General features: G+C 48.6%; 1 protein-coding gene across 1 annotated transcript in view; it reads right to left on the bottom strand.

Moving 5' to 3' along the window:
- Positions 1–11,254: 11,254 nt before the first annotated feature.
- LOC125623284 (antigen WC1.1) overlaps positions 11,255–26,026 on the bottom strand; it is a 55,227-nt gene continuing 40,455 nt past the window's right edge. Inside the window, 11 exon segments of the mRNA XM_075125098.1 lie at positions 11,255–11,684; positions 12,901–13,044; positions 13,684–13,773; positions 14,890–14,973; positions 17,442–17,537; positions 19,823–20,008; positions 20,417–20,731; positions 20,807–20,869; positions 21,439–21,753; positions 24,331–24,645; positions 24,725–25,042. Coding sequence (XP_074981199.1) covers positions 11,536–11,684; positions 12,901–13,044; positions 13,684–13,773; positions 14,890–14,973; positions 17,442–17,537; positions 19,823–20,008; positions 20,417–20,731; positions 20,807–20,869; positions 21,439–21,753; positions 24,331–24,645; positions 24,725–25,042 — 2,075 coding nt within the window. The 3' untranslated portion in view covers positions 11,255–11,535.

Below are 26,026 nucleotides of genomic sequence, written 5' to 3'. Positions count from 1 at the left end.
CGGGGTCGACAGGGGTGGTGGTGATTTGCATCAGCAGTGGGCCTATCTGTTCCTCACTGGCTGCCGCCCGCCATGACAGGCATGGCTGTGTCCTGCAGGGGGCAGCTCGAGTAGCCACCTGGCACCTCATTGCATGTGCTGGGGCCATGCTCTTGCCATGGGGATGAAGGGGTTCTTGCTATCTGGGTGGTCCCCACCTTCCTGCCTCCCTGTGCCCTGTCCACCGTGATGAGAGTAATGGGCAGGGGCAGGTCTTGGATCCCTGCCTGGATTCTGCCCTGCTGAGGGCTGACGCAGCATCTCTCTGCTGGCCCGGACTGTGCAGCCGCAGTGCAGATGGCTGTGGTGGGAGGGTCTCTTGCCCCTAGCGGGGCAGGACTGGCAGACTCCTTTGCACTGTGGCCACTGGGTTCAGAGGTGCTTTGGTGCTAGTAGATTCTAGTCTCCTGTCTATGCCGCTTGCGGGATGCTGTTTTATGGCAAAACACAGTGATCTCCACCTCAGCCTGCTGGTATAAGAGAAGGCAGCACCAGCTTCCTCCACCGCCCCCTGGCCTATTCTCATCTGCCACCCCACAGTTGGAGCCCCCACAGATGTTTCCATGTCCTGGGAGCCTGAGGCCAACATTCGCACATCAGTCTCGCCTCAGCCCTCCAATCCGCACGTGACTCTTCTCTTAGCAAAGTGAAGCCACCGCTGTGGGGAATGGAACAATCCAGCTTGCTCGCCACCTGCTTCTCCAGCATCTTCTCCCTGCCTCCAGCACAGACCATCCAGGGTGTGGAGGCTGCTCTGAACACCAAGGTAAGCCCCAAACTGGCTGTGAGGAGCCGCCCCAAACAGAGTGGGAATCCTGCCAGTCGCTCGTGTACCTGCCCCTTGGGTTACCTGGCACCGGCATAAGAGTGTAATGATCACAGCTCCTCGGCAGGACTTCAGCTCAGGAACTGCAGCAGCAAAGCACAGGCCCCACGGCCACAGATAAAGGAGTAACTCCCTCATGGGGTAGCACTAGTAGGCATTTATCCTTCACATGCACTGGCTATTAGCGGGGAACAGACACTGCCTTCACAAGCACATTCATCCCCAGTGCGTGCCTGGGGGCACAGGCCTGAGATCGGCTGCTTCAGACCCACACAGGCCAGGGGAACTGAAGCTTGGCTGGAAATCTTCCCTCTCCCTCCAAATGTGGAATCCTTTCGGACTCTTCCAGTGGGTTAGACTGTGTGCAGTGGCCTTCCTGGGGACAGCAAAGGCAGGTGGGGTCCTGTTGCCAGGAGGAGTTTGCAGTAGGTCCCCTGCGGGTACAAGTGAGTGGGTGAGCTGGAATACCAGGGGCTACCGTGGCCTGGGGCATGTCACACACCAGGGCATTGGTTCCTCACCTAGCTGGGTAATACCACTTGCTCTGGTTTCTCCTCTGCTCTGCATGCAGACTCTGAAAGCCTTGGATGAGATGCGAAAGGCGTTGGTGTGCAAGGATCAGAAGCCCAACCTTGTGGTGCTGCAGAACATCTTGGAGGTCTGGAGGTGTGGGGACAGGAAGGGGACTAGACCTGTAGCTGGGGTGGGGCTCGGGGACCAAGGCTCCATTTAATCCCAAGCATGGGACACCCCCGGGCCTTCTGTTCCTCAGAGTATGTTCTATACAAAGGTTCTTGGGCTGGAGAACCAAGTGCCCCTGCTATATCTGGGAGACATCTGCATGGAGGGCGGGGGGTAGAGGGGTGCAGGATCTGCCGTGATCTCCACTGAGCCCCCATCTGACCCTGGCATTCAAGCCCTGCCCTTGGCTGTGCGCAGGGCCTTGCCTCCAGAGCCCATCAACACCACAGCTGAGCTGCCTGGGAGCGGGGTGGGGTTGCAGAGTGACAGCAAATCTCTTGCAGCCCTTCTCAGCAATCACACTGGGATCCCTGGGCTGTGGGTCTGGAGCATCATTCAAGGGCCCACCCACCTGGCCAGAGCCCAGAACTAGATTTCCCCCAACGTTCTAGTTCTGGGGCCACAGGAAGTAGATTCTGTGGGTGGTTTGTGGTCCAAAAAGAGGGAAATGTTCTTGGCAGAAACTTGGTCTCCTCGATCCTGGAACCTGGGAAGAGGGAATCACAGAAGGCCAGGGCTGGAAGGGATCTCAAGAGGTCATCTACTCCACCCCCTGCACTGAGGCAGGGCCAAGCATTTCTAGACCATCCCTGAGGAGTGTTTGTCCAGCCTGTTTTTTAAAACCTCCATGATGAGAAGTCCACCACTTCCCCCACTGATTTAGTTGGGGATTGGTCCTGTTTTGAACCGGGGGTTGGACTACATGACTTCCTGAGGTCCCTTCCAACGCTGAGATTCTATGATTCCCCAGGTCACCTGTTCCAGTGCTCAGCCACCCATAGAGTTTTTCCTAATATCTAACCTAAATCTCCCTTGCTGCAGGTTAAGCCCATTACTTTTTATCCTACCTTCAGGGGACATGGAGAACAACTGGTCACCATCCTCTGTATAACAGCCCTTAACGTATTTGAAGACTGCTACAGGTGCCCCCTCTGTCCTCTCAAGAGGAAACATGCCCAATTCGTTCAACCTTTCTTCAGAGGTCATGTTTTCTAAACCACTGATCATTTTTGCTGCTCTCCTCCGAACTGGCTCCAGTTTCTTCACATCTTTTTTGAAGCGTGGTGCCCAGAATTGGACACAGTGCTCCAAGCTAATACACCTCAGAATGACATTTCCCTTTTTCACAACAGCATCACACTGTTGATTCCTATTCAGTGTGAGACCCCTGATAACCCCCAGATCCTTTTCTGCAGTAGTGCCCACTTTGTTTCTATGCATTTGATTTTTCCTTCCCACGTGCGTTATGTCACGTTTGTTTTGACTGAAGTTCATCTTGTTGACTTCAGACCAACTCTCCAATTTAGCAAGCTTATTTTAAATTCTAATCTGTCCTCCAAAGTGCTTGCAACCCCTCCCAGCTTGGTGTCATCCGCAAACTTTAAAAAGTACTCTCCTCTCCGTTAACCAAGTTGTTAATGAAAATATTGACTAGTACTGGATCCAGCACACCCCTGGGGGAGCCCACTTGCAGGTTGCAAGTGAGTCAGTGATAACTCCTCTTTGAGTACGGTCTTTCAATAAGTTGTGCGCCCACCTTATAGTAATCTCATCTGAATCATATTGGCTTAGTTTGCTTATGAGAATGTCTGGAACTGTGTCAAAAGCCTTACTGAACTTCACATCCATCATCATATACTGCCTCCCTGCATCCACTAGGCAAGTAACCCTGTCAAAGAAGGAAATTAGATTTGTTTGGTATGGTTTGTTCTGTACAAATCCTGGGTGGCTATTCCTTATCACCCTATTATCTCCTCTAGGTTCTTACAAACTGTTTAATAATTTGTTCAGTATCTTTCTGGGTACCAAAGTTAGGCTGACTGGTCTCTAATTCCTTGGGGCCTCCTTTCTGAAGATATTCCCCTTTCTGAAGATAGGTTCTGGGTCTGCCCTTTTCCAGTCCTCTGGGACCACAGCCCTCCTAAAGGTCCGGACATTACTTAGCCTAGCTACATCTAGGGTGAATATCACGAGGCTCTGCCAACTTAAATACATCTAACTGATCTAAATTGTCTTTTACCTGTTCTCTCCCTAGTCTGCCCTGTATTCCTCCCCCCTTGTTGTTAATATTGTGTTAAGCATCTTGTCACCATTTACCTTTTTAGCGAAAACTGAAGCAAAAAAGGCATTAAACACCTTGGCTTTGTCTGTGTCATCCATTATTTGCTCTCCTTCCCTGCTGAGTAGTGGCCCCACACTTTCCTTTGTCTTTCCCTTGCTCCAAATGCATTTATAGAGCTGCTTCTGATTGCCTTTTATGTCCCTTGCCAGATAGAACTCATTTTTGCCTTAGCCTTTCTGATTTTCATGCTATGTGCTTGTGCTATTTTTTGGTACGTCTCCTTAGCAATTTGTCCCAATTTGTTTCTCTCAGTTCCTGCTCCCCAGGACCACGTCCAAGGAGGTGCATGGGCAGCTGAGGGCTGTGGTAAGGATCAGCTGGCTGATCATACTCATCGCTGGGCATCACAAATTCAAGGTGAGCAGCCTTTGACCCTGGCCGCCTCCTAACTGCATTGAGCAGCCTCATTGTGCAGCGCTTCCTGGCAGGGATAACCCAGGTCTAGAATAGTGACTCAGCAAGATCCTCGGTAGGAGTCCAGTCTAACGAGCACTGATGTCGACAGGTCTGTCCTCTGACTCCAGTGTGCTTTGGGTTGAGTCCCATAATTCTGTCTCCAAGGACTCTCTCCACTGTTCCCATAGGATCAAAGTCTGCTCCACAGGGTCAGTGCATTTACACAGGATCGCCCTGAGAGCACCCTCTGAAACCAGATGTCTGTTCACCCCCTTTGTCAGTTGTCCCCAAGATACTTTGGCATCAGCTCCTGCCAGGCTGCCAGATGAATGCCCCCTGCTCTGGGTGCTCAGGGCCATTTAGCTGCTCCATCCCCTCTGTGGCAGGGCCTCCTCTCTGGCAGCTGGAAGGGGGCGCTTGGATGATGTGCCCCCAGAGGCTGGGGCAGCGGAACAGAAGGAGGGAGGTGGGAGGGGACAGAGGGAAAGGGATGGGAGAAGCCGAAGGAGCCAGAGCAATGAGGAGTGGGTGTGAGGAGGTTGTGCAGACAGCAAGAGAGGAGCGCAAGGGGCTTGGTGCGATGTGGGGAAGAGCAGGGAGCCAGCGCAGGGGCTGCAGGAGGGGTAAGGGAAGGTCTGGCAGGAGGGGGAGACGAGAGGACAAGGCTGCAGGAGAGAGCCAGCAGGAGAGTGCCAGCAGGCTGGGCACGGTGCAGAAAGTGGGGGCTTTGGGGAGATTCAGGATGGAGTGAGAGAGGCAGGATGCAGAGCAGAGGAGTCCAAGGTGACCCCAAGCTCCGGGGCCTGAGGTCAGTGGAGGGAGGGGGATGGCAGAAGGGGCTGGGATGAGGAGCTTGCCCTTGAGATGGAGACTGGATGTTAGTTCATTTGTTACCAGGGTTCTCATTTGGGGGCAACGTTTGCTGACTTTGCTAACCAGATTTCCCGTCCCTGCTGAGCTTTCCTCAGCCCCTGGTGTTGAGCCCCATGGCTCCTCCTGCTCTCATGTCTCATTGACATGTCTCATTGTCTCTCTACGCTGGGCTCTGTCTCCCCTGGTTCTAACCCACTGCTAGTGCAATTGCAGGGGGACATACTGCACCGGTCCTACAGGAGCAAGTGACTCCCTTTGCTCCCTCTCTCCGTCAGGGAGTGGAGGAGTTCAGAGTCCTGGGCCAGCAGGTGGGGTGTCCCACTCTGTGCTGTGCTGAGCAGGAGATCTTCCGATGGGTTGTGGATGGACTTCACCACCTCTACTCCTTCATGCTGTGGCAAAAATGTAAGAGCACTGGAGACCCTTGTCCTTTCTAAATACACTGACATGGGGCTTCCAAAGAGAGAAAACATATTAAAGGAACACTTCCACCTTTACTGCATACTTTTAAACAGTCTCCATTTAGTAATGAGCCTACACCATAGCTAGGATTTCTTTTGTTCCTAATACACTTAAAAAAACCCCCCTCCTTATTATCCTTAGTCCTGCAAGCCATGGAGTTTCCCCTAATGTCTTTAGCTTCCCTTATCCATATTTTACTCTTGATAACTTACATAAGAATGGACATACTGAGTCAGACCAATGGTTCATCTAGCCCAGTATTGTGTCTTCTGATAGTGGCCAGTGTGCCTCATGCTCCAGAGGGGAAGAACTGAACAGGGAAATTTTGAATGATCCATCCCCTGTCATCCAGTCCCAGCTTCTGTTAGTTGGAGGTTTAGGGACATGCAGAGTATGGGGTTGCAGGTCCTGATCATTTTGGCGATATAAAACTCGGTAGCTGTAAATTTTAAATAAATCTATTGAAAAGGGCTTTGTGACTATCTGTGTTTCTGTTTGAAGGTCTCAGTGGCCCTTAAGTGAGCTAAAAGTTTTAAAGGAGCTGAATGTCTGTTAATAAAAATAGTTTGTGAGAACCTAGCTCTTACACCTTTGTAAAAGAGACCCATTTACAGCAAAAAACTGAAATGTAGTTGTAGAATCATGTGGGGGGGGGGAACCCTAAAAATGTGTTTACAATTAAAAAAAAAAACAGGGATGGTTCAGACATGTGTTTGAGTACAATAGAGCTGACCCATCCTGTTGAACTGAATGGTTTTAACCACACCCCCACTGAATAGCCAGGGTGACTGACATTACCCACCCTTGTTGCCATCAGGGTTAATCGTATTAGTAATAAGAAATTAAATTTGACGGGGGTACACCCACAGTAAGGGAGGTGGGTGGGTGAGGATGGTGAGATTTAATATGAAAGGAAATAAAACCTCAGGAGTTGATAGACGCTATTAGACAGTTAAAAATATCACCCCAGCAGTTCGTTGAATGCTATGGGTCACTCTCTTTCTAGCAACTTAAAGTTGTTAAAATAATATATTTGCAAAACTAAAAATGTGTCTAACCCAAAACTGAAATGTTTCAAGGGTTCACTAACCTCCACCATACTTTAGAACAAACATTTGCGCTAAAGACAAACAAACATTTAAAAGCTCTGGGTATTTCTAGGGTGCTGACTATGGTTGTGGTACACCCATTTGATTTCAGAAACAACCCCCAGACTTTAAGCATGAAAGAAACATGTTTAAAAAACAAACAAACAAGCCCCAAGACATTCACTGATATCTGCAAGGGGCTCCACACGTGGGAATGGGTACAGTAACGTTAAGGATTGTTGTGTATGGTGATTTACTGCTTAATACTGTAAGAAGGCCCCAAAGAAAAATGTATTTTAACTAAAAGAAAAAAAGAATAGCCAAAAGGAACCCAGTTGTGCAGACAACTGAATTCCCCCACCCCAGATCACAAAAGGGAATGTTAGGGGAGGGGGGTCTAAAATGGTTTTTAAAAGTTGGTTTTTAAAAGCAGTTTGATTTTTATTCTGAAACAAAAAGTTTGTTTTTTTTTTAAATGGGGTTGTTTGTCTTCTAAAGAGTTGACTTTGATGTTTAAATTGTTAGTAATTCAGGGGCCTAAGCTATACATAAGTGTGGGTGTCTAAAAGAGTATTTTGTTGCAAACTGTTGGTTTGGTGTTTTAAACTGCTGGGGGGGGGGGTGTTTGTGCAAAACATAGGTGTGGTTTTAAAAAATATATTGCTGGGTTTTTTAAACAGAAGTTATAAGGCTGCAAACTATTGGTTTGGTGTGTTTCAAACTAACAGGTGTTTCTGGGGAAAAACGTGTTTTAAAATGGATTTTAAAAGTTGGTTTTCAAGCAGTTTGGTTTTTATTTTGCAAAATGAGATGTGTTTTTAAAAATGTTTCTGGGGTTGTTATTCTGTTAAAGTGGTAGAAATAAACTCATAATCTGTATTTGTTGTACAGCCTGAAATGGATTATTTTGTTTTAAAGCTATGACTTTTTAAAAAGAAAAACACCCTAATGAGCATTTTATTTTTTAAGTTTACAAGACCGTTTCATCATAATCATGTTGTCTGCTCCACAGTACGATCAGAACACAAGAGATCCTCAGGCCAGAGAGTAAACAAGCTCAAAAGAAAAAGAAAAGACAGCTGAAAAGGAAAATTCACCAGATTCAACGGCTGATGGATGGATGAAGCCCAGTAAATATATTTCACTTTTTGGTCTGGTTATTTGATGAGGTTGTGTATTTTAAGTAAATACATGGGTGTGGGTGAGAAAGATGGTAAAATGTAAGCATCCTGGTCTGAAAGCCAAGCCATTGCCTGTCTCCTGTTTAAAGTTTTACTATGCTTTTTGGCCACTTGAAAAAGAGGGTTCACCCCACCAAAGCTCCCAACTTCCCCGGGGGTGTAATATATTTTCTTTAACAGAGCCGTCTGCGTAGACATGACATGACTGTTACTAGGACCAAAGTCTGCTCCGCAAGGTCAGTGCATTTACAGAGGATCGCCCTGAGAGCAGCCTCTGAACCCAGGATTTTGCTCACCCCCTTTGTCAGTCACCCCCGGGATGCTTTGGCATCAGCTCCTGCCAGGCTGCCAGATGAACACCCCCTGCTCTGGGTGCTCGGGGCCATTTAGCTGCTCCAGCTGCTCCATCCCCCCAGTGTCAGGGCCTCCCCTCTGGCAGCTGGAGGGGGGCACTTGGACGATGTGCCCCCAGAGGCTGGGGAAGGAGATAGGCCTTGAGTAATATTGGCCTGTGGTGCTCCTGCTCCTTGAATATTCATGAGGATGGGCCTGGCTCCACTAATGTTTGGGCCCCGGGCCCCGTGCTCTGGGGGGCCTCGCGCCATGGCTTGGCGACGTGGGGCCCTCTCACCTCAGGGGCGGCCTCCCCTCCCCCTCCCCCCCCCCCAGCTCCCCGCGTGCTGTGGAGAGTCTGGGCCCAGGCAGGGCAGCTCCGCATGTTGCCTCCATCCCCGCCCAGCACTGACCCTGCTCCCAGCCCATTGGCCGGGAACCACGGCCAATGGGAGCTGCGGGGGGCGGTGCCAGAGCTGCCTGGCCACGCCTCCACACCAGGGCGCGGGAGAGAGGTGCAGCAGAGAGAGCAGCAGGAGTCTGTCACTGTCAGACAGTGATGGGCACCCTGGGGCTGGCATTAAATGCAAAGTACAGAGGGGGTTTCCTGGGGGGGACTATAGCAAGCCCCCACAGAGCAGACCCAGTCTGCAGCTGGCTCCGTCCATCAGTCCCCCGCGCCATACAGAGACCCACACAACCCTGTGCCCCCCCCCCCAAGACCCCCACCAGCCCCTGTGCACCCATCACCCCTCTCTGGACGACCCCACCCCTTTGTGCCTCCAGGGACAGCTCCTCTCCCCACCATCCCACTCCCTACAATCTCCCCCTTTGCCTCCCCCTTCCTCCCAAGCCCATTGGCCAGGAGGCTCCCAACCTGTTGGCCACCATGGCTAATGGGAGCTGCACCTGACGCAGGGTGCCTGCTTGCAGCTGCAGACCTGCCTGGCTGGGCCTCCACAACACGGGAGGGAGAGCCACAAGTGAGCAAGCCCTGGTCATCCTCAACACAGGCCCAGCAATTCTCTGGGTATTTAATTTCACTTAGGCAAGTAATTCAGTCTACTCTTCCTTTCTAGACAGTTTGTGGCTTTTCCTGGGAGAAAACTTACAATTTCTTTGCAAAGAAGTCCATTGATAGTTTTTCACTTGAAGTATATTTTCTGATTGTTCATAAGCTTGTTTATTTTGTTAACTCAGTTTCATAGGCAATTTTAAAAGTCACTTGAATTGTACCTGATTTTTTTCCATTGGTCCAAAACCACATGGAAGATGTGCAGATTTTTATTTCTGTGGGCCAAACCAGTCAAGGTTCCTTCCCCACTCTGAACTCTAGGGTATAGATGTGGGGACCTGCCTGAAAACCTCCTAAGCTTACTTTTACCAGCTTAGGTTAAAACTTCCCCAAGGTACAAACTATTTTACCCTTTGCCCTTGGACTTCCACTGCCACCAAACTTTATCTAGGTTCCTGAAAAAACATAGTTTGGAAACATCTTTCCCCCCAAAACCCTCCCACCCCTTGCACCCCACTTCCTAGGGAAGGTTTGGTAAAAATCCTCACCAATTTGCATAGGTGACCACAGACCCAAACCCTTTGATCTTAGAACAATGAAAAAGCATTCGGTTTCCTTACAAGAAGACTTTTTTTAATAGAAGTAAAAAACAATCATCTCTGTAAAAGCAGGATGGTGAATACCTTACAGGGTAATTAGATTCAATACACAGAGAATCCCTCTAGGCAAAACCTTAAGTTACAAAAAAGACACACAGACAGAAATATTCATTCTATTCAGCACAGCTATTTTTTCAGCCATTTAAAGAAATCATAATCTAACACACACCTAGCTAGATTACTTACTAAGTTCTAAGACTCCATTCCTGTTCTGTCCCTGGCAAAAGCATCACACAGACAGACCCACACCCTTTGTTTTTCTCCCTCCTCCCAGCTTTTGAAAGTATCTTGTCTCCTCATTGGTCATTTTGGTCAGGTGCCAGCGAGGTTACTTTTAGCTTCTTAACCCTCTACAGGTGAGAGGATTTTTCCTCTGGCCAGGAGGGATTTTAAAGGGGTTTACCCTTCCCTTTATATTTATGACAGACCCAGCTTACCAAGTGATCCAGATCACAGTATCTCCATAACATCCCCCACTTATACAAGGGAATTCCCTCTTCAGTCACCTTCACCTGCTGCTGTCCCTGTTCTCTTTCCTTTTCTCCAGGATCTGCATGTGTCATTTTTGGGGGGAGTTCTGCTCCTCTCTTTGCCCTGGAACAGGGTTGCACAGCCCCTGAGATTTCCCTCCTCAGTCTCCACAGGTCAGTGACATGTCTCAGTCATGTCTTTTTAATTTTTCTCTTTTCAAAAGTAAATTGCTGTATTTCTGTGTCTTCATATGACCCCTGACCCTGTTGAATGCAGATGATTGGAAACTCCTTCTCTCATCATTTCTATTTCCATTCTATCCTTCTACAGATGAAGTGACCAAACTGCAGCAAGGATTGGTGGTGAAGGAAAGAAAGCTATTTCTGTGAAATAGTGATGTACTCTGTGCGCATTCTGGTATTGATTCCACTGAGGGTTCATCCAGAGAGCACTTCTGGCTTCTCCACTAGTCAGTACTCAACTCAGCATTGACTTTAAACTATATTCGTAGATTGTCATGGAAATAAATCTTCCACTGTGTGAAAAAGATCAGTATTACTGGGGTTTCTAGTAACAACTCAGTGACTTGTTACTTGTTTTAGCCTTATTGCTTCAGTAGAAACCCAGATTCTTATTAACTCTCCTCTTGTCATTATTTTCTATAAAATTTATTTATTGTCCTAGCAGAAATATTCATCCTCTGTATTTATCGCTAATGGGAATTCTTTTTACCATTTCCTTCAGTTCAGGTGTGAATTACCCAGGGAGAATTTCCCATTTATCTCCTCGGATTCAGGGAAAGTTTCAGATCTGAATTAGGTTTAGTAACAACTATGTTGCTCATCTCAGAATGTTCCCTTGCTGGTGTCTCACTTTTACCACATGCCTGATAGAACATTCAGTGTAAACTCACCTCCCATCAAACAGCTGGCCATACCCAGAGGTGGCCGACCCTTGTCTCCTGGTTTGTTGTATCTCAGCCTCTCCCTGTGATGAACTCTGGAAACTGCACAATTCCTCTGGCAAGAAGCACTTCCACAACAGGGAAGACTTTCAGAAAGGATTTAATATGCAAAAAGGCACAAATTCAAGATGAAGAAATTACAGGCATAAAAAAGCAGGAAACTTCCACCCCTTGAAACAATGGAAAATTATTCAAAGAAAGTTTATGAATCTTTTCCCTCTCACACTTGTATTTCTTGCAACTTCACACAAATCTTATAAAAACACCTGCTTTGTCTATCAAACTGGAAGGGGCTGTCTCTGGACCATCAGAACAGATGGAGCATTTCTAAGAGAAAGAGGCGAAGCGTTTACATCAACACAAGGTTATTTTGTCCAGTCACATTGTTCTGATATTGATCCCCCAGAGTCACAATGTCCCACATCATCATAACCTGTGTCTCCCAGAGGCAGGAACAGGGTTTCCTTCTCCATCCCAGATACACCTTCACTCCTTCGTGAGTGCAGACTCCCACCTGAAAATACCAAGGGAGACACATACAGTCAGTGGATCCACTCTATGGTGATGGGCAGCAGCAGAGCAAGGCGGCGTTTACAGCAGTGTTTCTCAAACTTATTTGATCAGCCCCCTTCTTTGTGTCCATTGTAGTTGACACCCCCCACCCCCACCACACAAGTACATCTACCGATTTACAAAAATCAACGTGCAATTCTCACTAAATATGAAAAGCAGTCGGGCATTGAGTCACAAAGAGCCATTTAAGCACATAGCTCCCTGGCCGTCGAGCTCTGAAGGCAGGACTACCGCCAGCAGCAGCGGAGAAGTAAGAGTGGCAACACCATACTCTGCCATCCTTACTTCTGCGCTGCTGCTGGTTGCAGCGCTGCCTTCGAAGCTGGGCACCTGGAAAGTAGCCGCTGCTCTCTGCTCTGGCTTCTCATGCTGCCCCAGAATATATTCCATGCTCCACGGTTTGAGAACCTTTGCTCTACGGTGTGGGCTAGGAATTGTTCCTCCTTCAGTCTTCTGGCTTGGTCTAGAAAAGTTCTAATCCATCATCTCGATACATAGTCTAGAAATTAAAACCTTTGGTTTCCAGACCAGCTAACACTGCCCAGTGCCAGCTATAGCTACCTGTACATTGGTGAAAAAAATCCCAAGCACTTACCAGCCAGGAGCACTTAAGGACATCAGAACTTTCACTCTGCCCTAACAATGAAGATAAGCATCAAGCACTAAGCAATGCACATTTCATCACCACTGCACCTCCTCTGCTCATGGCACAACAGGGAGGGGAGTGGAAATTTAGGCCAAGGATAATAGGCAAAGCTCGACTTTTACAGGAAGTGTCATGGGCTCTTTAGCATTTGTGCAGCAGTAACATGACTTTGGTTTATAAGATTCTGCCCAAAAGATACACGTTCAGTAAATAGGTAGGAATCCAGTACATCAAGAGTAGGGCAGCCACACAAGGATTTGAACCTAGACCTTGAGGGAATCTTAGCTATCTTGCTGGTTTGACCAGGAAGTACCACCCAGCACAATCCTACTTTTCCTCTCTCTATTTCAGGCACTGAAGCCTCTTCCTTGAGGGAATGGAGAGATGAGAGAAAGAGAGTTTTTCTCACAGGCGTTGGGTTGGCCAGGGCTGTTCCCTTGCTGTGTACAGCACATTTCCAGCTACCCCACTCTGCAGAGACACTGTGAAGTGCAAACAGTTCTCCACTCACCTGTCTGTGCATCCCTGTCCCTGTCACTCGCCCCAGTGCCTTTGTCATCATTCTGCCCTAAGCCAGGGTCACCTTCAGGGACAGACACTTCTCTGGCATCATCATAAACAGCCCCTGGGACATCTCCAGGCAGGGCAGGGGCATCTGACGTGAAGATGGGAAGTAATTAAGAGAATATTCAAAGTGAAGACAAAAATAAACTACAAGCTGCAGCTGCACCAGCCTCACTGGTCCCTGGGGATCTCTCAGCACTTAACTTCCACCTTCAGGGCATTAAGAGAAGCCCTCCTCTGGAACCCTCAGCCTGGGGGATTTCACATATCACACTGATTTGATATATTTCAGGAGCTAATTGAGAGGATCCTAGAGCTCCCAGATTATAAGCGTCGGGAGGCGTGGAGCCAGCTAATAAGGTTGGGACATGGGTCCTTGGGTGTAAAATCTCTATGTCCCCCCCAGCACAGCGTGTCTGACACAGATGTATATAAACTGGGACAGTGACCTGAGCCAAGTATAGCGTGGGCAGCTCCTGAGTGAACTGCTCCTTCAGTCCCTGCAATGGGCCTTTATTATGCCTTTGGACATCACATGCTTCCCTACACCTGGGCCTCCACACAGCTCTTGTCATGCACCTGGTCAGCGCCCCCAGCGTTACGCCAATAGACAATATTGGTGGGGAGAACTTCCTGGTTTTCTTAACAAACCACTATTGTCCCTACTGGGAAATACAGTTAGTTTTTCGTCAGGGTGACGTTGCTTCCAGGAGGCGGATTCACTGCTCACCTCGGCCTTCTGGAGTCTGGGGGACGTCGTTCAAGGCAGGCTCCTCCACGTTATCGTAATTCAACTGAGACCCCCTCGGGGAAGCTCCCTCTGGAACAGCAAACACCACAGTCAGCTCATGGCACCAGCAGCGTCTCTTCAGCGCAGGTGGCCCTTATAACTAGAGCTGTGTATCATGGCACGTGAGAGGGGAAGTCGCAGGCACCCAGGGTGAGAAGGGCACAAGTCAGAGAACTACAGTAAAACAGGAGTCCCAGAAATAACTCGGGGCTAATCCTGTCCCTGCAGAATCTAACAGCAGCTCTTTTACATGTTTCCATGGGAGCAGGATCTGGGCCTGTGCTTAGATAACAGGTTGGAACATGGGCGCTGCCAGGCTAGAGCCGGCCTGTGTGAATCCAGCTGATCTCTGCAGACAGGTTTGATTTTTCCTGTTACAGTGGGGAGGGGGAACCTCCCCTCTGCAGGAATTAAAGCTCTCACTGGGAGATCACTGGCCTGATCCTTTGTGAGCTCCTGCTCTCCACTAGCCTCTTACGCAGCCCAGAGCTCAGCTTGGCAGCGCTCCAGCTTCTCAGCAGAACTGGCTCATCTGCTCAGTGTCTCCCCCACCCAGCCACAGGCTGAACTCCCAAAGGGCCCAAATCATGGGCTCCCTTGAGAGCAGCTGGGGTAGAAATGCTGCCCTGTTTATGATTAGAGATGGGACCAGGCCAGGAAGTTCAGGTCCAGGATTTTGCTTCAGCCTGTTATAGCGACAGGTGCCAGCCCCAAAACGGAGATCCAGAGCTGGGGTCAGAATCTGCAAATCCCTCTGCCCCCCAAAGTTCTGGTGGGTTTGGATCAGTGAGTTGGGCTGAGCCCATCTGTAATTATAACAAAGGACAATCTTCCTCTCTCTCTTGGGGACAAGAGATGAGCCCTGCTGGGCACTGACGCCTTCCACCCAAAGAGACTGACCCATCTCCTCCAGCTCCTCACCTGGGGAGGTCACTGGGAGCCACTCCCAGGGGTGTGTGCTCAGGAGATGGTCACATGTTCCCTTCCTGAGATTCTGACAGAAATCCTGTTCAATGGGATCAGACCCGACTGTGTAAAATGGGAACCATGTGAGGGGAATGGCTGCAATTTCAAAAAGTGTCATAGAAATTTTTTTCTCTGCCCAGATTTGGGTCTCTCGGCCTGAGTCTGCCCCTCCCCCGTTACCTTGTTCTGATCCAGGATCGTTTTCCCCCTCGCTGTCCCCGGTGTAATACTGCAGCTTCGTCACTGAGTCATCTGAACAGGAGACTGGAGAGACCAGAACCAGAAATTCATCACAGTGAGAACAGCACAACTGTGGGACTGGGAACACATCCGGGGCCTGGAGCAGGATTTCCAGTCTCAGTCTATACTTTCTTCTACAGGACATGGTGACTCACAGCAACTCTGAGCAGTGAGAGGCTGACACAGACTCCCCAAGAGAAATCTCCATGTTACTGTGGTAAATGTGACTGAGGGGATGATACAATCTGACCTGAAAGACGCTGTGGTGAGTGAAGGGCCCGTCTCTGGCTGCTGGTCCAGGGAAGTTCCACAATTCTCCTGGCCTCCTCAGCCACAGAGGGGACTCCTCCTTCGTAAGGGTAAATACCCACCTCCCCCATGAATCAGTCAATCAGCTCTCCGTGGTGTTTCCAGATTAAACCAAGGAACACCCAGAGCAGAGTCTGTGATTCATAAATTTGTTAATCTCTACGGTGCCACAAGTACCCCTTTTCTTTTTGTGATTCACTGTAAGCTTCTTGGCAGTTGTTAGGATATAGATATTCAGGCCTGTCGGTAAAGGCCTGTACTCTAAGAATTTAGGTGTATTCTTATTACTTGGCTAGTTATAGAGGTATAAAAGAAAGAATCAAAATCACTGTGTGCCAATGTAAGGGCCTTCTCTTACTGTGACAGTCTGAGGCCCTGTTCTTAGGCTCAGGCCTTTGGCTAAGCAACCGAGGCAGCCATAAGCTGGGAAGCGAACGGTCACATCCTCACATTCCAAACTAGTCACATTGAAATAAGGTGCTATTGGGCTGTTAGGAATACAATCCTGTCCTGATAGTGCCTATCACCTCCAGAGAAAGGGAAGTGCCCAGAAAATGTAAAAGGAAACTTAGTTTGATAGCATCCTGTCTGGCAAGAACTCACTTATCAATAGCTGGCATGTGAAATCCTCACTTCTGTATTGTTTTGTCATTATAGTTCCCACTTTGCTATTGTTTGTCTGTATAATCTCTGTCTCGTTCTGTGATTGTTTCTGTCTGCTGTATAATTAATTTTGCTGGGTGTAAACTAATTAAGGTGGTGGGATATAATTGGGTACATAATCATGTTAGGATTGGTTAGTTAAATTTCAGGAACATGATTGGTTAAGGTATAGCAAAGCAGAACTCAAGTTTTACGATATAGTCTGCAGATAATCAAGGAAGTAGGGGTGTGGGGGTGGGCATGCGGGTGGGGGAAATGGGAACAGGGAATGGGGCTGGGGAAATTGGAATCATGTTTGGCTAAGGGCAGGAATGGGAACAGGGACACAGGTGTAAGGCTCTGTGGTGTCAGAGCTGGGAAGGAGGATACTAAGGAAGGAAACTGGAATCATGCTTGCTGGAAGTTCACCCCAATAAACATCAAATTGTTTGCACCTTTGGACTTCGGGTATTGTTGCTCTCTGTTCATGCGAGAAGGACCAGGGAAGTGAGTGGGTGAAGGAATAAGCCCCCTAACAGCAGTGGTGCTCGGAGATGCCCTGAGCATGTTCCCAGAGCCCCACCACAGCAGAGCCCTTGGGCAGGATGTTCCCATCAGACATTGAGACAAAATGGCACAAAGGATAAAAGGGCCAGGACTCAAAGTCATGAGGCTCTCCTGGGCTGATCTCTCTGCTACGGGGGCAGGAGGGAGCCGACCCAGCAGACCAGTGGCTGCGGTGGGAGGGGGGCACAGAACATCCCCTGCTCCAATGCTCCAAAGAAGTTTTCAAATGATAGTTTAGCCTGCCCCAGACAGTTGCTTTCCTGACCCCTCACTGGTTACACGCCAAGGCTGCAGGACAGGCAGATGGGAAATTAATTGTCCCTAGAACTGGGACACTCAGTGTATGCTAGGAAGGAAACCCACCTCTCTCAGTCTACATGAGTAACTGCTGGTCTCAGCAGTTACTCATGCTCCCACAGCTACCACAGACCCAGCTCCCACAGCTACAGCTTGGCAAAAAAAACCCAGATGGTTTGGTTTTCTGACCGTTGGGGGAAAAAAGCAAAACATAAGATTGTTTTGAGTTGAGCCCAAAATGACTTTTTTGGGCAATTTTTAGGAAATGCAAAAGTAAAAAAAAAAGTTTATTGTTGAATGAAACCATTTGGTGTTCTTTTGGACATTCGTTAATTTTTGTTTATTTGTTTTTTTTCCGGTAATATTAACGGAAATTTCTAATGGAAAAGTAATATCCAATTGAAAAAAAACAAAATGTTTTCTTTAGAAAGTGTTGAAATGAAATGAATTGTTCTGTGTGTATTTGGAACAATTGGGTGAAATTGACAGGAATTTGTGAAATGTTTGGGTGTCTCTGAATCTCCATTTTTCACCAAAACATTTCATAACGGAGACTTGTGCCCAGCTCTAGTGACAAGCTCACAGGGCGGAAGCTGCAGTGATTTAACTCTGGGTCAGGGCCTCAGATGGACAGGGCATTAGATAGCTGCTGCCTGTTAAGAGTGAGACCCACAGACCTGAGCGACTGAACATCTCCTGCTTTTTTCTCATCAGGTTATAATCAATCTCCTCGTACACGGCCTCAGAGAAGGGATCCAAGGGTCTTCTGGAGCCTGAAAACAAAGGGCAGGGTTTGTACAAGGTCATTGAAACCAGAGATGGGAAACACTGAGGGATCATCCAGCCCCTCCCCGTGGGCCCAGTGCAAGCCTGAACCTGACCGCACATTCCCAGTGCTGGAATTTAAATGAGCCAGGTGACCGGGTTTCTTTCCACAACAGCCCTTTGATGATGGTTCCCAGGGCTAATTCGCTGTCAGGAAGCTTCCTCACATTCATCTTAAATGTTTTTTAATCTCATCTCATTATTACTGGCTATTCCCCTTTGGAGCAGTTTAAATAATTCTTCCCCCACGCAGGTGTTTCTCTGCAAAATGGTGAGAACATCGTTTTTTTTTCATATAAGTTTAAGGCCAGAAGGGACCATTTGAACATCTAGTCTGACCTCCTGTATAACACGGGCCACTGCATTTCACCCAGATACTTGTAGGTTTGAGCCCAAAGATGCACTTAGAGTAAAGCATTTCAGTCCTCAGGAGAATAAACTCTTGTGTGCCACAGGCAGAAAGCAGGAGTGAGTAAGATACCACCAATGCCCAAGGGCCCCGCAGTGGCAGGGAACCGATTACTCAAGAGATACCTTGATAATCCTGGCACGTGATCCACGCTCCATGCTTCAGAGGAAGAGGAAAATCCCCCAAGGTCCCTTTTTGCCAATCTGACCTGGGGGGAAATTCCTTCCTGACCCCAAATCTGACAATTGGTTTGACCCTGAACATGTGGAAAGACACACCAGCCAGATACCTTCGAAAGAGGTTTCTCTGTATCACCTCAGAGGACTGCTCCAGCCCATTCAGTGACACATATCCCTCTGTAGCTAAAGTCTGATGCTTCAGAGGAGGGCAAGAAACAAAACGAAGCAAAAAAACCCACAAAGATGGGGGCTTCCCAGAATTCCTTCCTGACCCCTGCAGGTGACTGGCTGAAGCCCTGAAGCATGAGATCTGATTATAGTCATTGTCTTACTGCAAAGTTGTGACTGTTACATGTATGTTGATGGCAGTCCCGTCCTCTACCTTCTTGCCAAGGACCTGGTAGCTAATGTTTGTATAAAGTGTGTTATAGACGTAAAATCCCCTACAAGTGCCAGCTTTGAGTACAAGTCAGTAAAATGCTCCTTTCCCACACTTTTCCTTCCTAAGATTGTCTTTTCTACTGGATCACTCTCTTCACAACTATTTACCACAGCTCTATTTTTATACATCTTTTTTCCTTGACAATATTTCCAATTTCTCTAGGTCCCTTTTCCATGATGTCTCTCCTCATGATATTCAGATCCCCTCCCTGTGGCAGATACTGTGGCTCCAGGCAGTATCTTTGGGAATCACTAGATTAAAGCTATGAATGGTTTATGTTCTACTGCAAGTGGGACGGTTACCACAGCTCCTCCAGGAAGAAAAAACACTGAGTGTGTGTGGGGGGTGGATGGGTGGGTGGGTGGTTAAGATGAATCACTGAGAGTGTAACAACTCCAGAAAGGTAAAAACCTTCAGGGTGGTTTATACAGACTGGTTCAAACTGGGTTACCAGAGACCAAGAGACAAAGGAGGACTTCTGATATGAAAGGCTGAGTTTAAAAAGCCTCAGGGCCTTCATTTTGATTCTGCAAATGGGCAGGACCTTCTGTCCATGGGGATCCCAACACTGAATCGTTGGAGGGATGTTGGTCTACCAGGCTGCCCATGAGGAAGATGGGTGAATTCTGGTATGTTCAGCAAGTGTGGAGGAATTTTTATTGTTTTTAATGTTTTCTCTGTCACACTTTTATCCTAGGAATAAGGTGTAATCTGCTGAGAGAGAGCTGGGTGGTAACTTGTAACTGCTGGCAATGCCCTGCTCATAGCCCTTGGGGAGAAAGCACAGCATGGGGGCTGGCCTGTAGGGAGACTGGTTTGCTGGGGGTATCACAGTGGAAGGCAGGGGGCTGTGCAGTCTTAAAAACCCCTGGCCGCAATGAGATGGGACAGGGGTTTCCCACCCAGAGACACGTGACAGCAGGAGGCCTGAGTAGGCATTCCTGGAGCGGATCACTGGAGGGTGGGTGGGGGGATACAGATGCCGTTTCTCTGAAACTGTAAAGGTCCCTAGCCAGTATCATCTCCAGATTTCATGGCTGGGCTGTTCCACTGCCAGACAGTTAATGAAATAGTAAAAGAGAGAGGCGTTAACAGGCACCCTTGGCCACCCCACCCAGCCTGGTATCGCCCCTCACCCTGACACCCTGCAGCCCCCCTGCTACTGCAGAAGCATTTCACTCAGTGACACCAGTCAGGACCCACCTCTGCGCTGTGCCCTGGCACTTCGCACCTGCGCCCCCAGGATGATTAAGACCAGGCAGAGCAGGGCCCCCAGGATAATGCAGATGACCACGGGCACCGTGACTCTCCCACTGTCGGTCGGAGGGCGGCGCGGGGGAGCTGGATGGAAATGAACAAGCGACAGGGAGAGATTAGCCTGTGAGAGTCGTGGGAGCCCACAAACCTGTAGCAAGGGGGAGGTGACTTGTTTGTTCCCGGGGGGATCCTCACCTCTGAGAGTCCCTGGTTGTCTCCAGCTGTCACCTCCACAGACTCCCTCACAGCAGCACAGGGCCTGTTTGTTGGTGATTTAGGGCCCAAGTCCCTTGTGCTCTGTGCAGCAATGAGGACTCTCATAAGAAACCAGCACAGTGCGGCCTGTGATGGATGCAGGGGCTATGTGGGCTGGTGCCTGAGCCAGTCTGACCCCACAAAGGTTCCACCCCTCAACATCCAGGATGCTCCGGCACACAGGAGATGGGAGGGCCTGGTCTGGGACCAAAGGGGATGGGTGGGCTAAACCATCCTTCTCCCTGAATATTACAGCATGTAGCAGAAACATCTCCTGTCACTCACCTGAGCAATTCACGGCAGCATCTTCCTTATGACCACAGTTGCTCTCACCCCAGGGCCTGGCAGGACAGTCCCAGAGAGATGACTCTGTCCCTCTGCAATTCAACGTCTCCACCCAGATGGGACCAGTCCCCTCGCCGAATGCAGCCTTGTCCCGGGCAGATAGAGCAGATCCACAGCCCAGTTGTTTACACACAACGTTAGCATCCGCCATGTCCCAGGAGTCATCACAAACTGTTCCCCAGAAGCCACGGTACCAAACCTCCACTCTCCCCGAGCATCTGTCCTCTCCTCCCACGACACGTAACTTGTCCTGGTCTAGAAATGCAGAAACCTCACATGTTACTGGGAGAACTTAGGGACCAAGAGGGAGACAGTGAGAAACAAAGATACCTGTGCAGCTTGGAGAGTTCGGGCATTTGGCAAACAGGGTCTGAGTTGGTTTTGGTTTTTTTTCTATGGAGAGAAAAAGCTGAGGTGAATGCACTGGGTTGTGTGTGTGAGGTGGGAGTAGAATTTATCGGTATTTTAACCCCCTAATTTCAGCACTGTATAAACTGAAATGTGAACTCTGGGTCATTTAATACCTCATTAATTTGCTATTCAGCTGTTAGACACATAGGCCGGCGTGCACCCAGACTTATGGGGGATTCCATTTCTGACCCAAACTGCACAGCCTGGGCCCACCTCTGATTGTTCATCCCAAAAGGATTAATAACCACAGAGCTGCCTAATGTCCGTCTCTAGGGAGAGACTTTTCTTGGCTCTCAGACTACCTTATCGCAGTGTCTAACACCGGTCTCTTTTAAGATTAATTGATTAACTTCCATGTTTGTTGTTAGTCAGACAAATGCTTGTTCCTATAAAACATCATGAAAATATGTTTGTAACTTGTGTTGAGAATTTAAATCTGCCTACACTGAGATGTGAACAACAACAAAAATTCTCTCCTAACCCTTCAATTAATTGAACACATCGCGTACATGTGGGTTTGCACGCGCGCATGCAGGTAGTTTCAGAATTACCAGTACAAGAAATATGGGTCTCTTCTGCTCGGTTATCACACGACTTTGGATCCCAAGGGTCTGACAGGCACTGCCAGAGGGAGCTGTGCTGCTCACTGCATGCAACGTGGTCCAGCCACGTGGGACCAGAACCTGCTCCATATTCAAAGTCACTTGCAATCTGCCCTCCGTCCCCACAGTTCAGCTGTTTGCAGACAATTGCTGGGGTGACTCCAGACATCTGATTGGAGCAAACACTGCCCCACGTCCCATTGTAGAAAACCTCCAGCCGCCCTGCACAGTCACTGTTGCTCACCAGCCTCAGATCTGTGAACTCTAGAAGAAAATGCAGAAAAAGGGAATTTAAATCATTTGATTCTGAAATGAACTGGGGTGTGAAGAGTGAAATCCTGGTGATTGCTAACGATCCTGTGCATCATTTTGCAGGAGCAACTGCTAGAGAACCACTCCAGGAGTAAGAGACTCTTTTAGACACCACAGGCCCCTTCGAAATACAGTGGGCATCTCTGGAAGGCCACCATTTAGCAGCAGCTACATACAGATTGTAATAGATAAAAGGCCGGGAAGGATTGTGACATTGGCAGGCCAGATGCCAGCTCTTGCCCAGGCTGCAGGCCTTGGCTGAGAACTTACAATCTCGTAGCTGGAGACCAGGCAGGGTCACATGTGTGTTAGTTTTGCTGAAAACAGGTATTAGTCTTGTAAGAATGTATTGAGTGTTTAGACTTTATGAAATGCTGGTTAGTTGCTGCTGGCATTAATCTCACTTGTGATGTCTGTGGTCCATGCTACAAGAACATATGCAAGTTTTGCTTTATAACTGAAAATGTTTGCTCTGAACTTGTGAACTCAGGCACGGGAATGATCCCCGCCGCCCATCCCCTGCATGTAGTACATGCAGAAGGTCTTATCCCATTGATTTGAAGGCTGGAAGAGGGAAATAAAAATAATAGATGGGAAGATTTTTCATCTTTTTGGCTGTTTGAACTGTGACAGGGCTAAAGAAACCAAACTGAAGCCCGAGACCCCAAGGGGTTACCCCTGGGTCAGCGCTGAAGGACATTTGGACTTGACAGATCACTACAACTCTGACACTCCGAGGATATAAATGGTAACTCATTTGTGTGTAGGTGATTGCTTGCTTTAACCGTGTAAACAGCCCTTTTATTTCTTTTTCCTAATGAATAAACCTGTATATAGTTTATTACAGGATTGGCTACAGGCATTGTCTTTGGTGTAAGATCCAGGGTACCAAGGGATCTGAGTAAGTGGCTGGTCTCTTGGGATTGGAAGAAACCTGAATGTGATGTGATTTTAGGTGTAAGTGACCACTTATCCCTAAGTCCAGTTTGTTTGGGTGACAATAGACTGGAGAGTCTAAGGGGACCGTCTGTGACTCCATGGTAAGATAGATACAGTGATCCAGGACTAAGTTCCCTCTGAGCTGCGTGGCCATATGGACGCACAGAAGGCTATCAAAGGCCACGTAGGCAAGCAGCCACAGGGGCCTAGACTGGAGAGACACCTCTTCCCCAGCCCTGGAGCTGCCGCAGTGGGGAGAGGTGCCTCTCCCCCAGCCCTAGGCTGCTGCAGCAAGAGAGGCCTTGGGGGAGTCCTCTCTTCCTGCTGCAGCCCCAGGGCAGCCAGAACTACAAACCCCTCATCCCTGGCCCCACCCCAGAGCTCACACCCCCAGCCAGAGCCTTCACCCCGTGCACAGCCACCCTCTGCCCCAGCCCTGAGCTGCCTCCCACATTCTGAACCCTTCAGCCCCAACCCCACCACACATCACCTCTAGACTGGTGCACAGAACAAAATTCATTCCACATATGGATGTAAAAATTAGAGGGAACATTGGTCCAGGAGTTCACATCTGTTGCTGGCTTGGTGAAATCTACTTATAGAACACACCAGCAGTTTGGGGTATTGCCTTGTTTCTCACCATCTGCCCTGAGGTGGGCACTCAGTGCCGTGAGCCTCTCCAGACAGTGTGACAGGGATCATGAGATCAAATAGTCTGACCTTCTGTAAAACAGCTGCATAGAGCCTAATAACTTGAGTTTGACGTAAGCATAGCTTCCAGAAAGGCATCCAGTCTAGACAGGAAGACTTCAAGAGATGTAGAATGCACCATTTCCCTGGTAGTTTGTTCCGATGGTTAATCACCCTCCCTGTTAAAAACCTGGGCCTTATTTCTTATCTGAATTTGTCTGCTTTCAGCTTCTAGCCATCAACTCTTGTTCTGCCTTTCTGCATTAGATTAAAGAGCCCTTTAGGAAGTGGTATGTGCTCCTTGTGAAGAGACTTATGCCATGTAATCAAGTTACCTCTTGGTCATTTTCATAAGCTAAACAGATTCAGCAGCTGAAATCTCTCACTGTAAGGCTTTTATTCATCAGATCACTTTTGTGGCTCTTCTCTGCTCCAATTTTTGTGGACATAAGAACTGGACACAAAGTATTCCAGTATCTGTCTCACCAGCATCATGTACAGCAGTAAAATTTAGTCCCCACTCCTACTCACTATTCCCCTGTTTATACATCCAAGGTTCACATTAGCCCGTTTTGCCACACATGGCACTGGGAGCTCATGTTCAGTTATTTCTCCACTAGGACCCTACATCCTTTTCAGTCACTGCTTTCCATTATATAATCTCCTTTAGATACCTGAGATGCACCCTTCTAGCATTCTAAGGGAAATCTTGCAATATCTCCAATGCCTCTGGGTGGGAGTTGAGGACTTTCTAATGGTGACCCTGGTAGGTAGTTACACAAGGGAAAGGGAGGCAGAGACAGTCAATGAGAGTGTCATTCTCAGCAATCTCCTTAAACATCTGCCCCCTCCATTTAATCCCCTGGTCACCAGGCTCACGTGAGCATTCCCAGAACAGACCTGAGCAGAGAACTCCCGCGTCCTCTTTGTGTCTGCAGTTGTGCTGGCCCCAGCCCCTGGAAGGACACGCCCAGAGATCGGATTCCTTCCCAGAGCAGTTCACATCGTCCAGCCAGATCTGCCCGGATCCTTGCCCATAACGAGCAGAGACAGTTGCACTGATGGCACGTCCACATCCCAGTTGTTTGCAAACGACATCGGAGTCTGACAGATCCCAGGAATCATCACAGACTGTCCCCCAGCGGCCATTGTAATAAATCTCCACTCTCCCGGCACAGCGACCTGTCCCATTCACCAGTCTGATCCGCCGGCTCCCTGCGGGGATAGATCCCAGCTGTTAATATGTATTTTCCTACTGAACAGAAAATTTTTGTGAGATTTGGAAATGAATCACCTGAGCAAAGGACACCGACATCCTTAGCAATTCCTGCCTGGGCTGTCTCAGACGTGGAGATGTCACAGAGAGTCAGATGAGTCTCATTTCCTGCACACTGGACCCTTCACAGCCCCACGGGGCCCGTTCCATTCTCAGTCTTTGGTGGGTTAAAAGCTTTCTCAGCGACTCCACACTGGAGCTCCCTGCACACCACGCTGGCATCGTTCATGTCCCACTGGTCATCCAGCACTCTGCCCCACACACCACGGAGGGAAATCTCAACTCTCCCATCACACCGGCTCTCTCCATTCAGCAGTCTGAGTGATTCAGAGTGACCTGGGCTCAGGAGAGATGGGAAATACACTGAATAACACTCTCTCTTATACACTAGAAATACTGCACATGAAATTGTGGACTATTTCTCAATAAGAAGCTATAAGCCAGTCATCAGAGTGTGTCACAGTGTTGAAGGGAACAACCTCTGTCAGAAGACACTTATTCCTGTGAATCTAAAAGTGGAAGGTGCTGCAATGATTTTAAAACTCTGAGCTTGACACAAGGGCTTGCCAACGGACTCTCTAAATGAGTGAGCGAGGGAATTCCTGCTGATTACTGATTGGGAAAATAGTCTCTGTGCATGGTGGTGGAATGGCTGCTGAGGTTTGTAGTCACTTTATCCAGGCTTAAATGCCTGGAAGCCAGTGAACGGTGCCTGCACAAGCACTTAGCAGGTGGGTCGTGAATGATTTAGGCAAGTTTGCCTTGAGGGAGTTTGGCCAATGGAAGAGCAGGATTCACGGTGGTCAGGAACAGGTTATTATTGGTAAATTCCCTTAGCTTCCTCTGATCTTTGCTCAGCAAGTGGCAACTTTCTTGGTTCACGTAGATCCAGTGCAGGAGCTCCTAGTGTTAGATAGTTCCCGGCACTGGTGGTTCTAACTGGAGCTGTCCCCTGAAATGTGGTGTCATCTCTGAGTCCAACATGAGATTCCTGCTGATCAATTCATAGCACAAGAAGCAGGTTGTGTATGGGGCGGGGAAGGGGACGTGCTTTGTTGGTGAATATTGTGACTCCCTTGGGATGTGAATCTCAGTCTTTCCGTGTGTCTCAGAATCAGTGAGTCCTACAGCAAGGTGGTAAGTTAGGAATTACTCCCCGAGTTCAGACCCAGGTGCAGCCAGGAGAGACTGACCATGTTAAAAGACAACAGCAGAGTCAGTGCAGGGCACACCCACTGGCTGTGTCGGGTACAGTATGTACTAGTATGGCAACCTGACGGGTGCAGTGTGTGTGCACTGGATCCAACCAGCTCAAGGATC

This window comes from Caretta caretta, chromosome 1 (genome assembly GCF_965140235.1).
Source record: "Caretta caretta isolate rCarCar2 chromosome 1, rCarCar1.hap1, whole genome shotgun sequence".
In the NCBI taxonomy this organism is placed as follows: domain Eukaryota; kingdom Metazoa; phylum Chordata; order Testudines; family Cheloniidae; genus Caretta; species Caretta caretta.
This window is presented reverse-complemented; position numbering and strand designations above follow the sequence as displayed.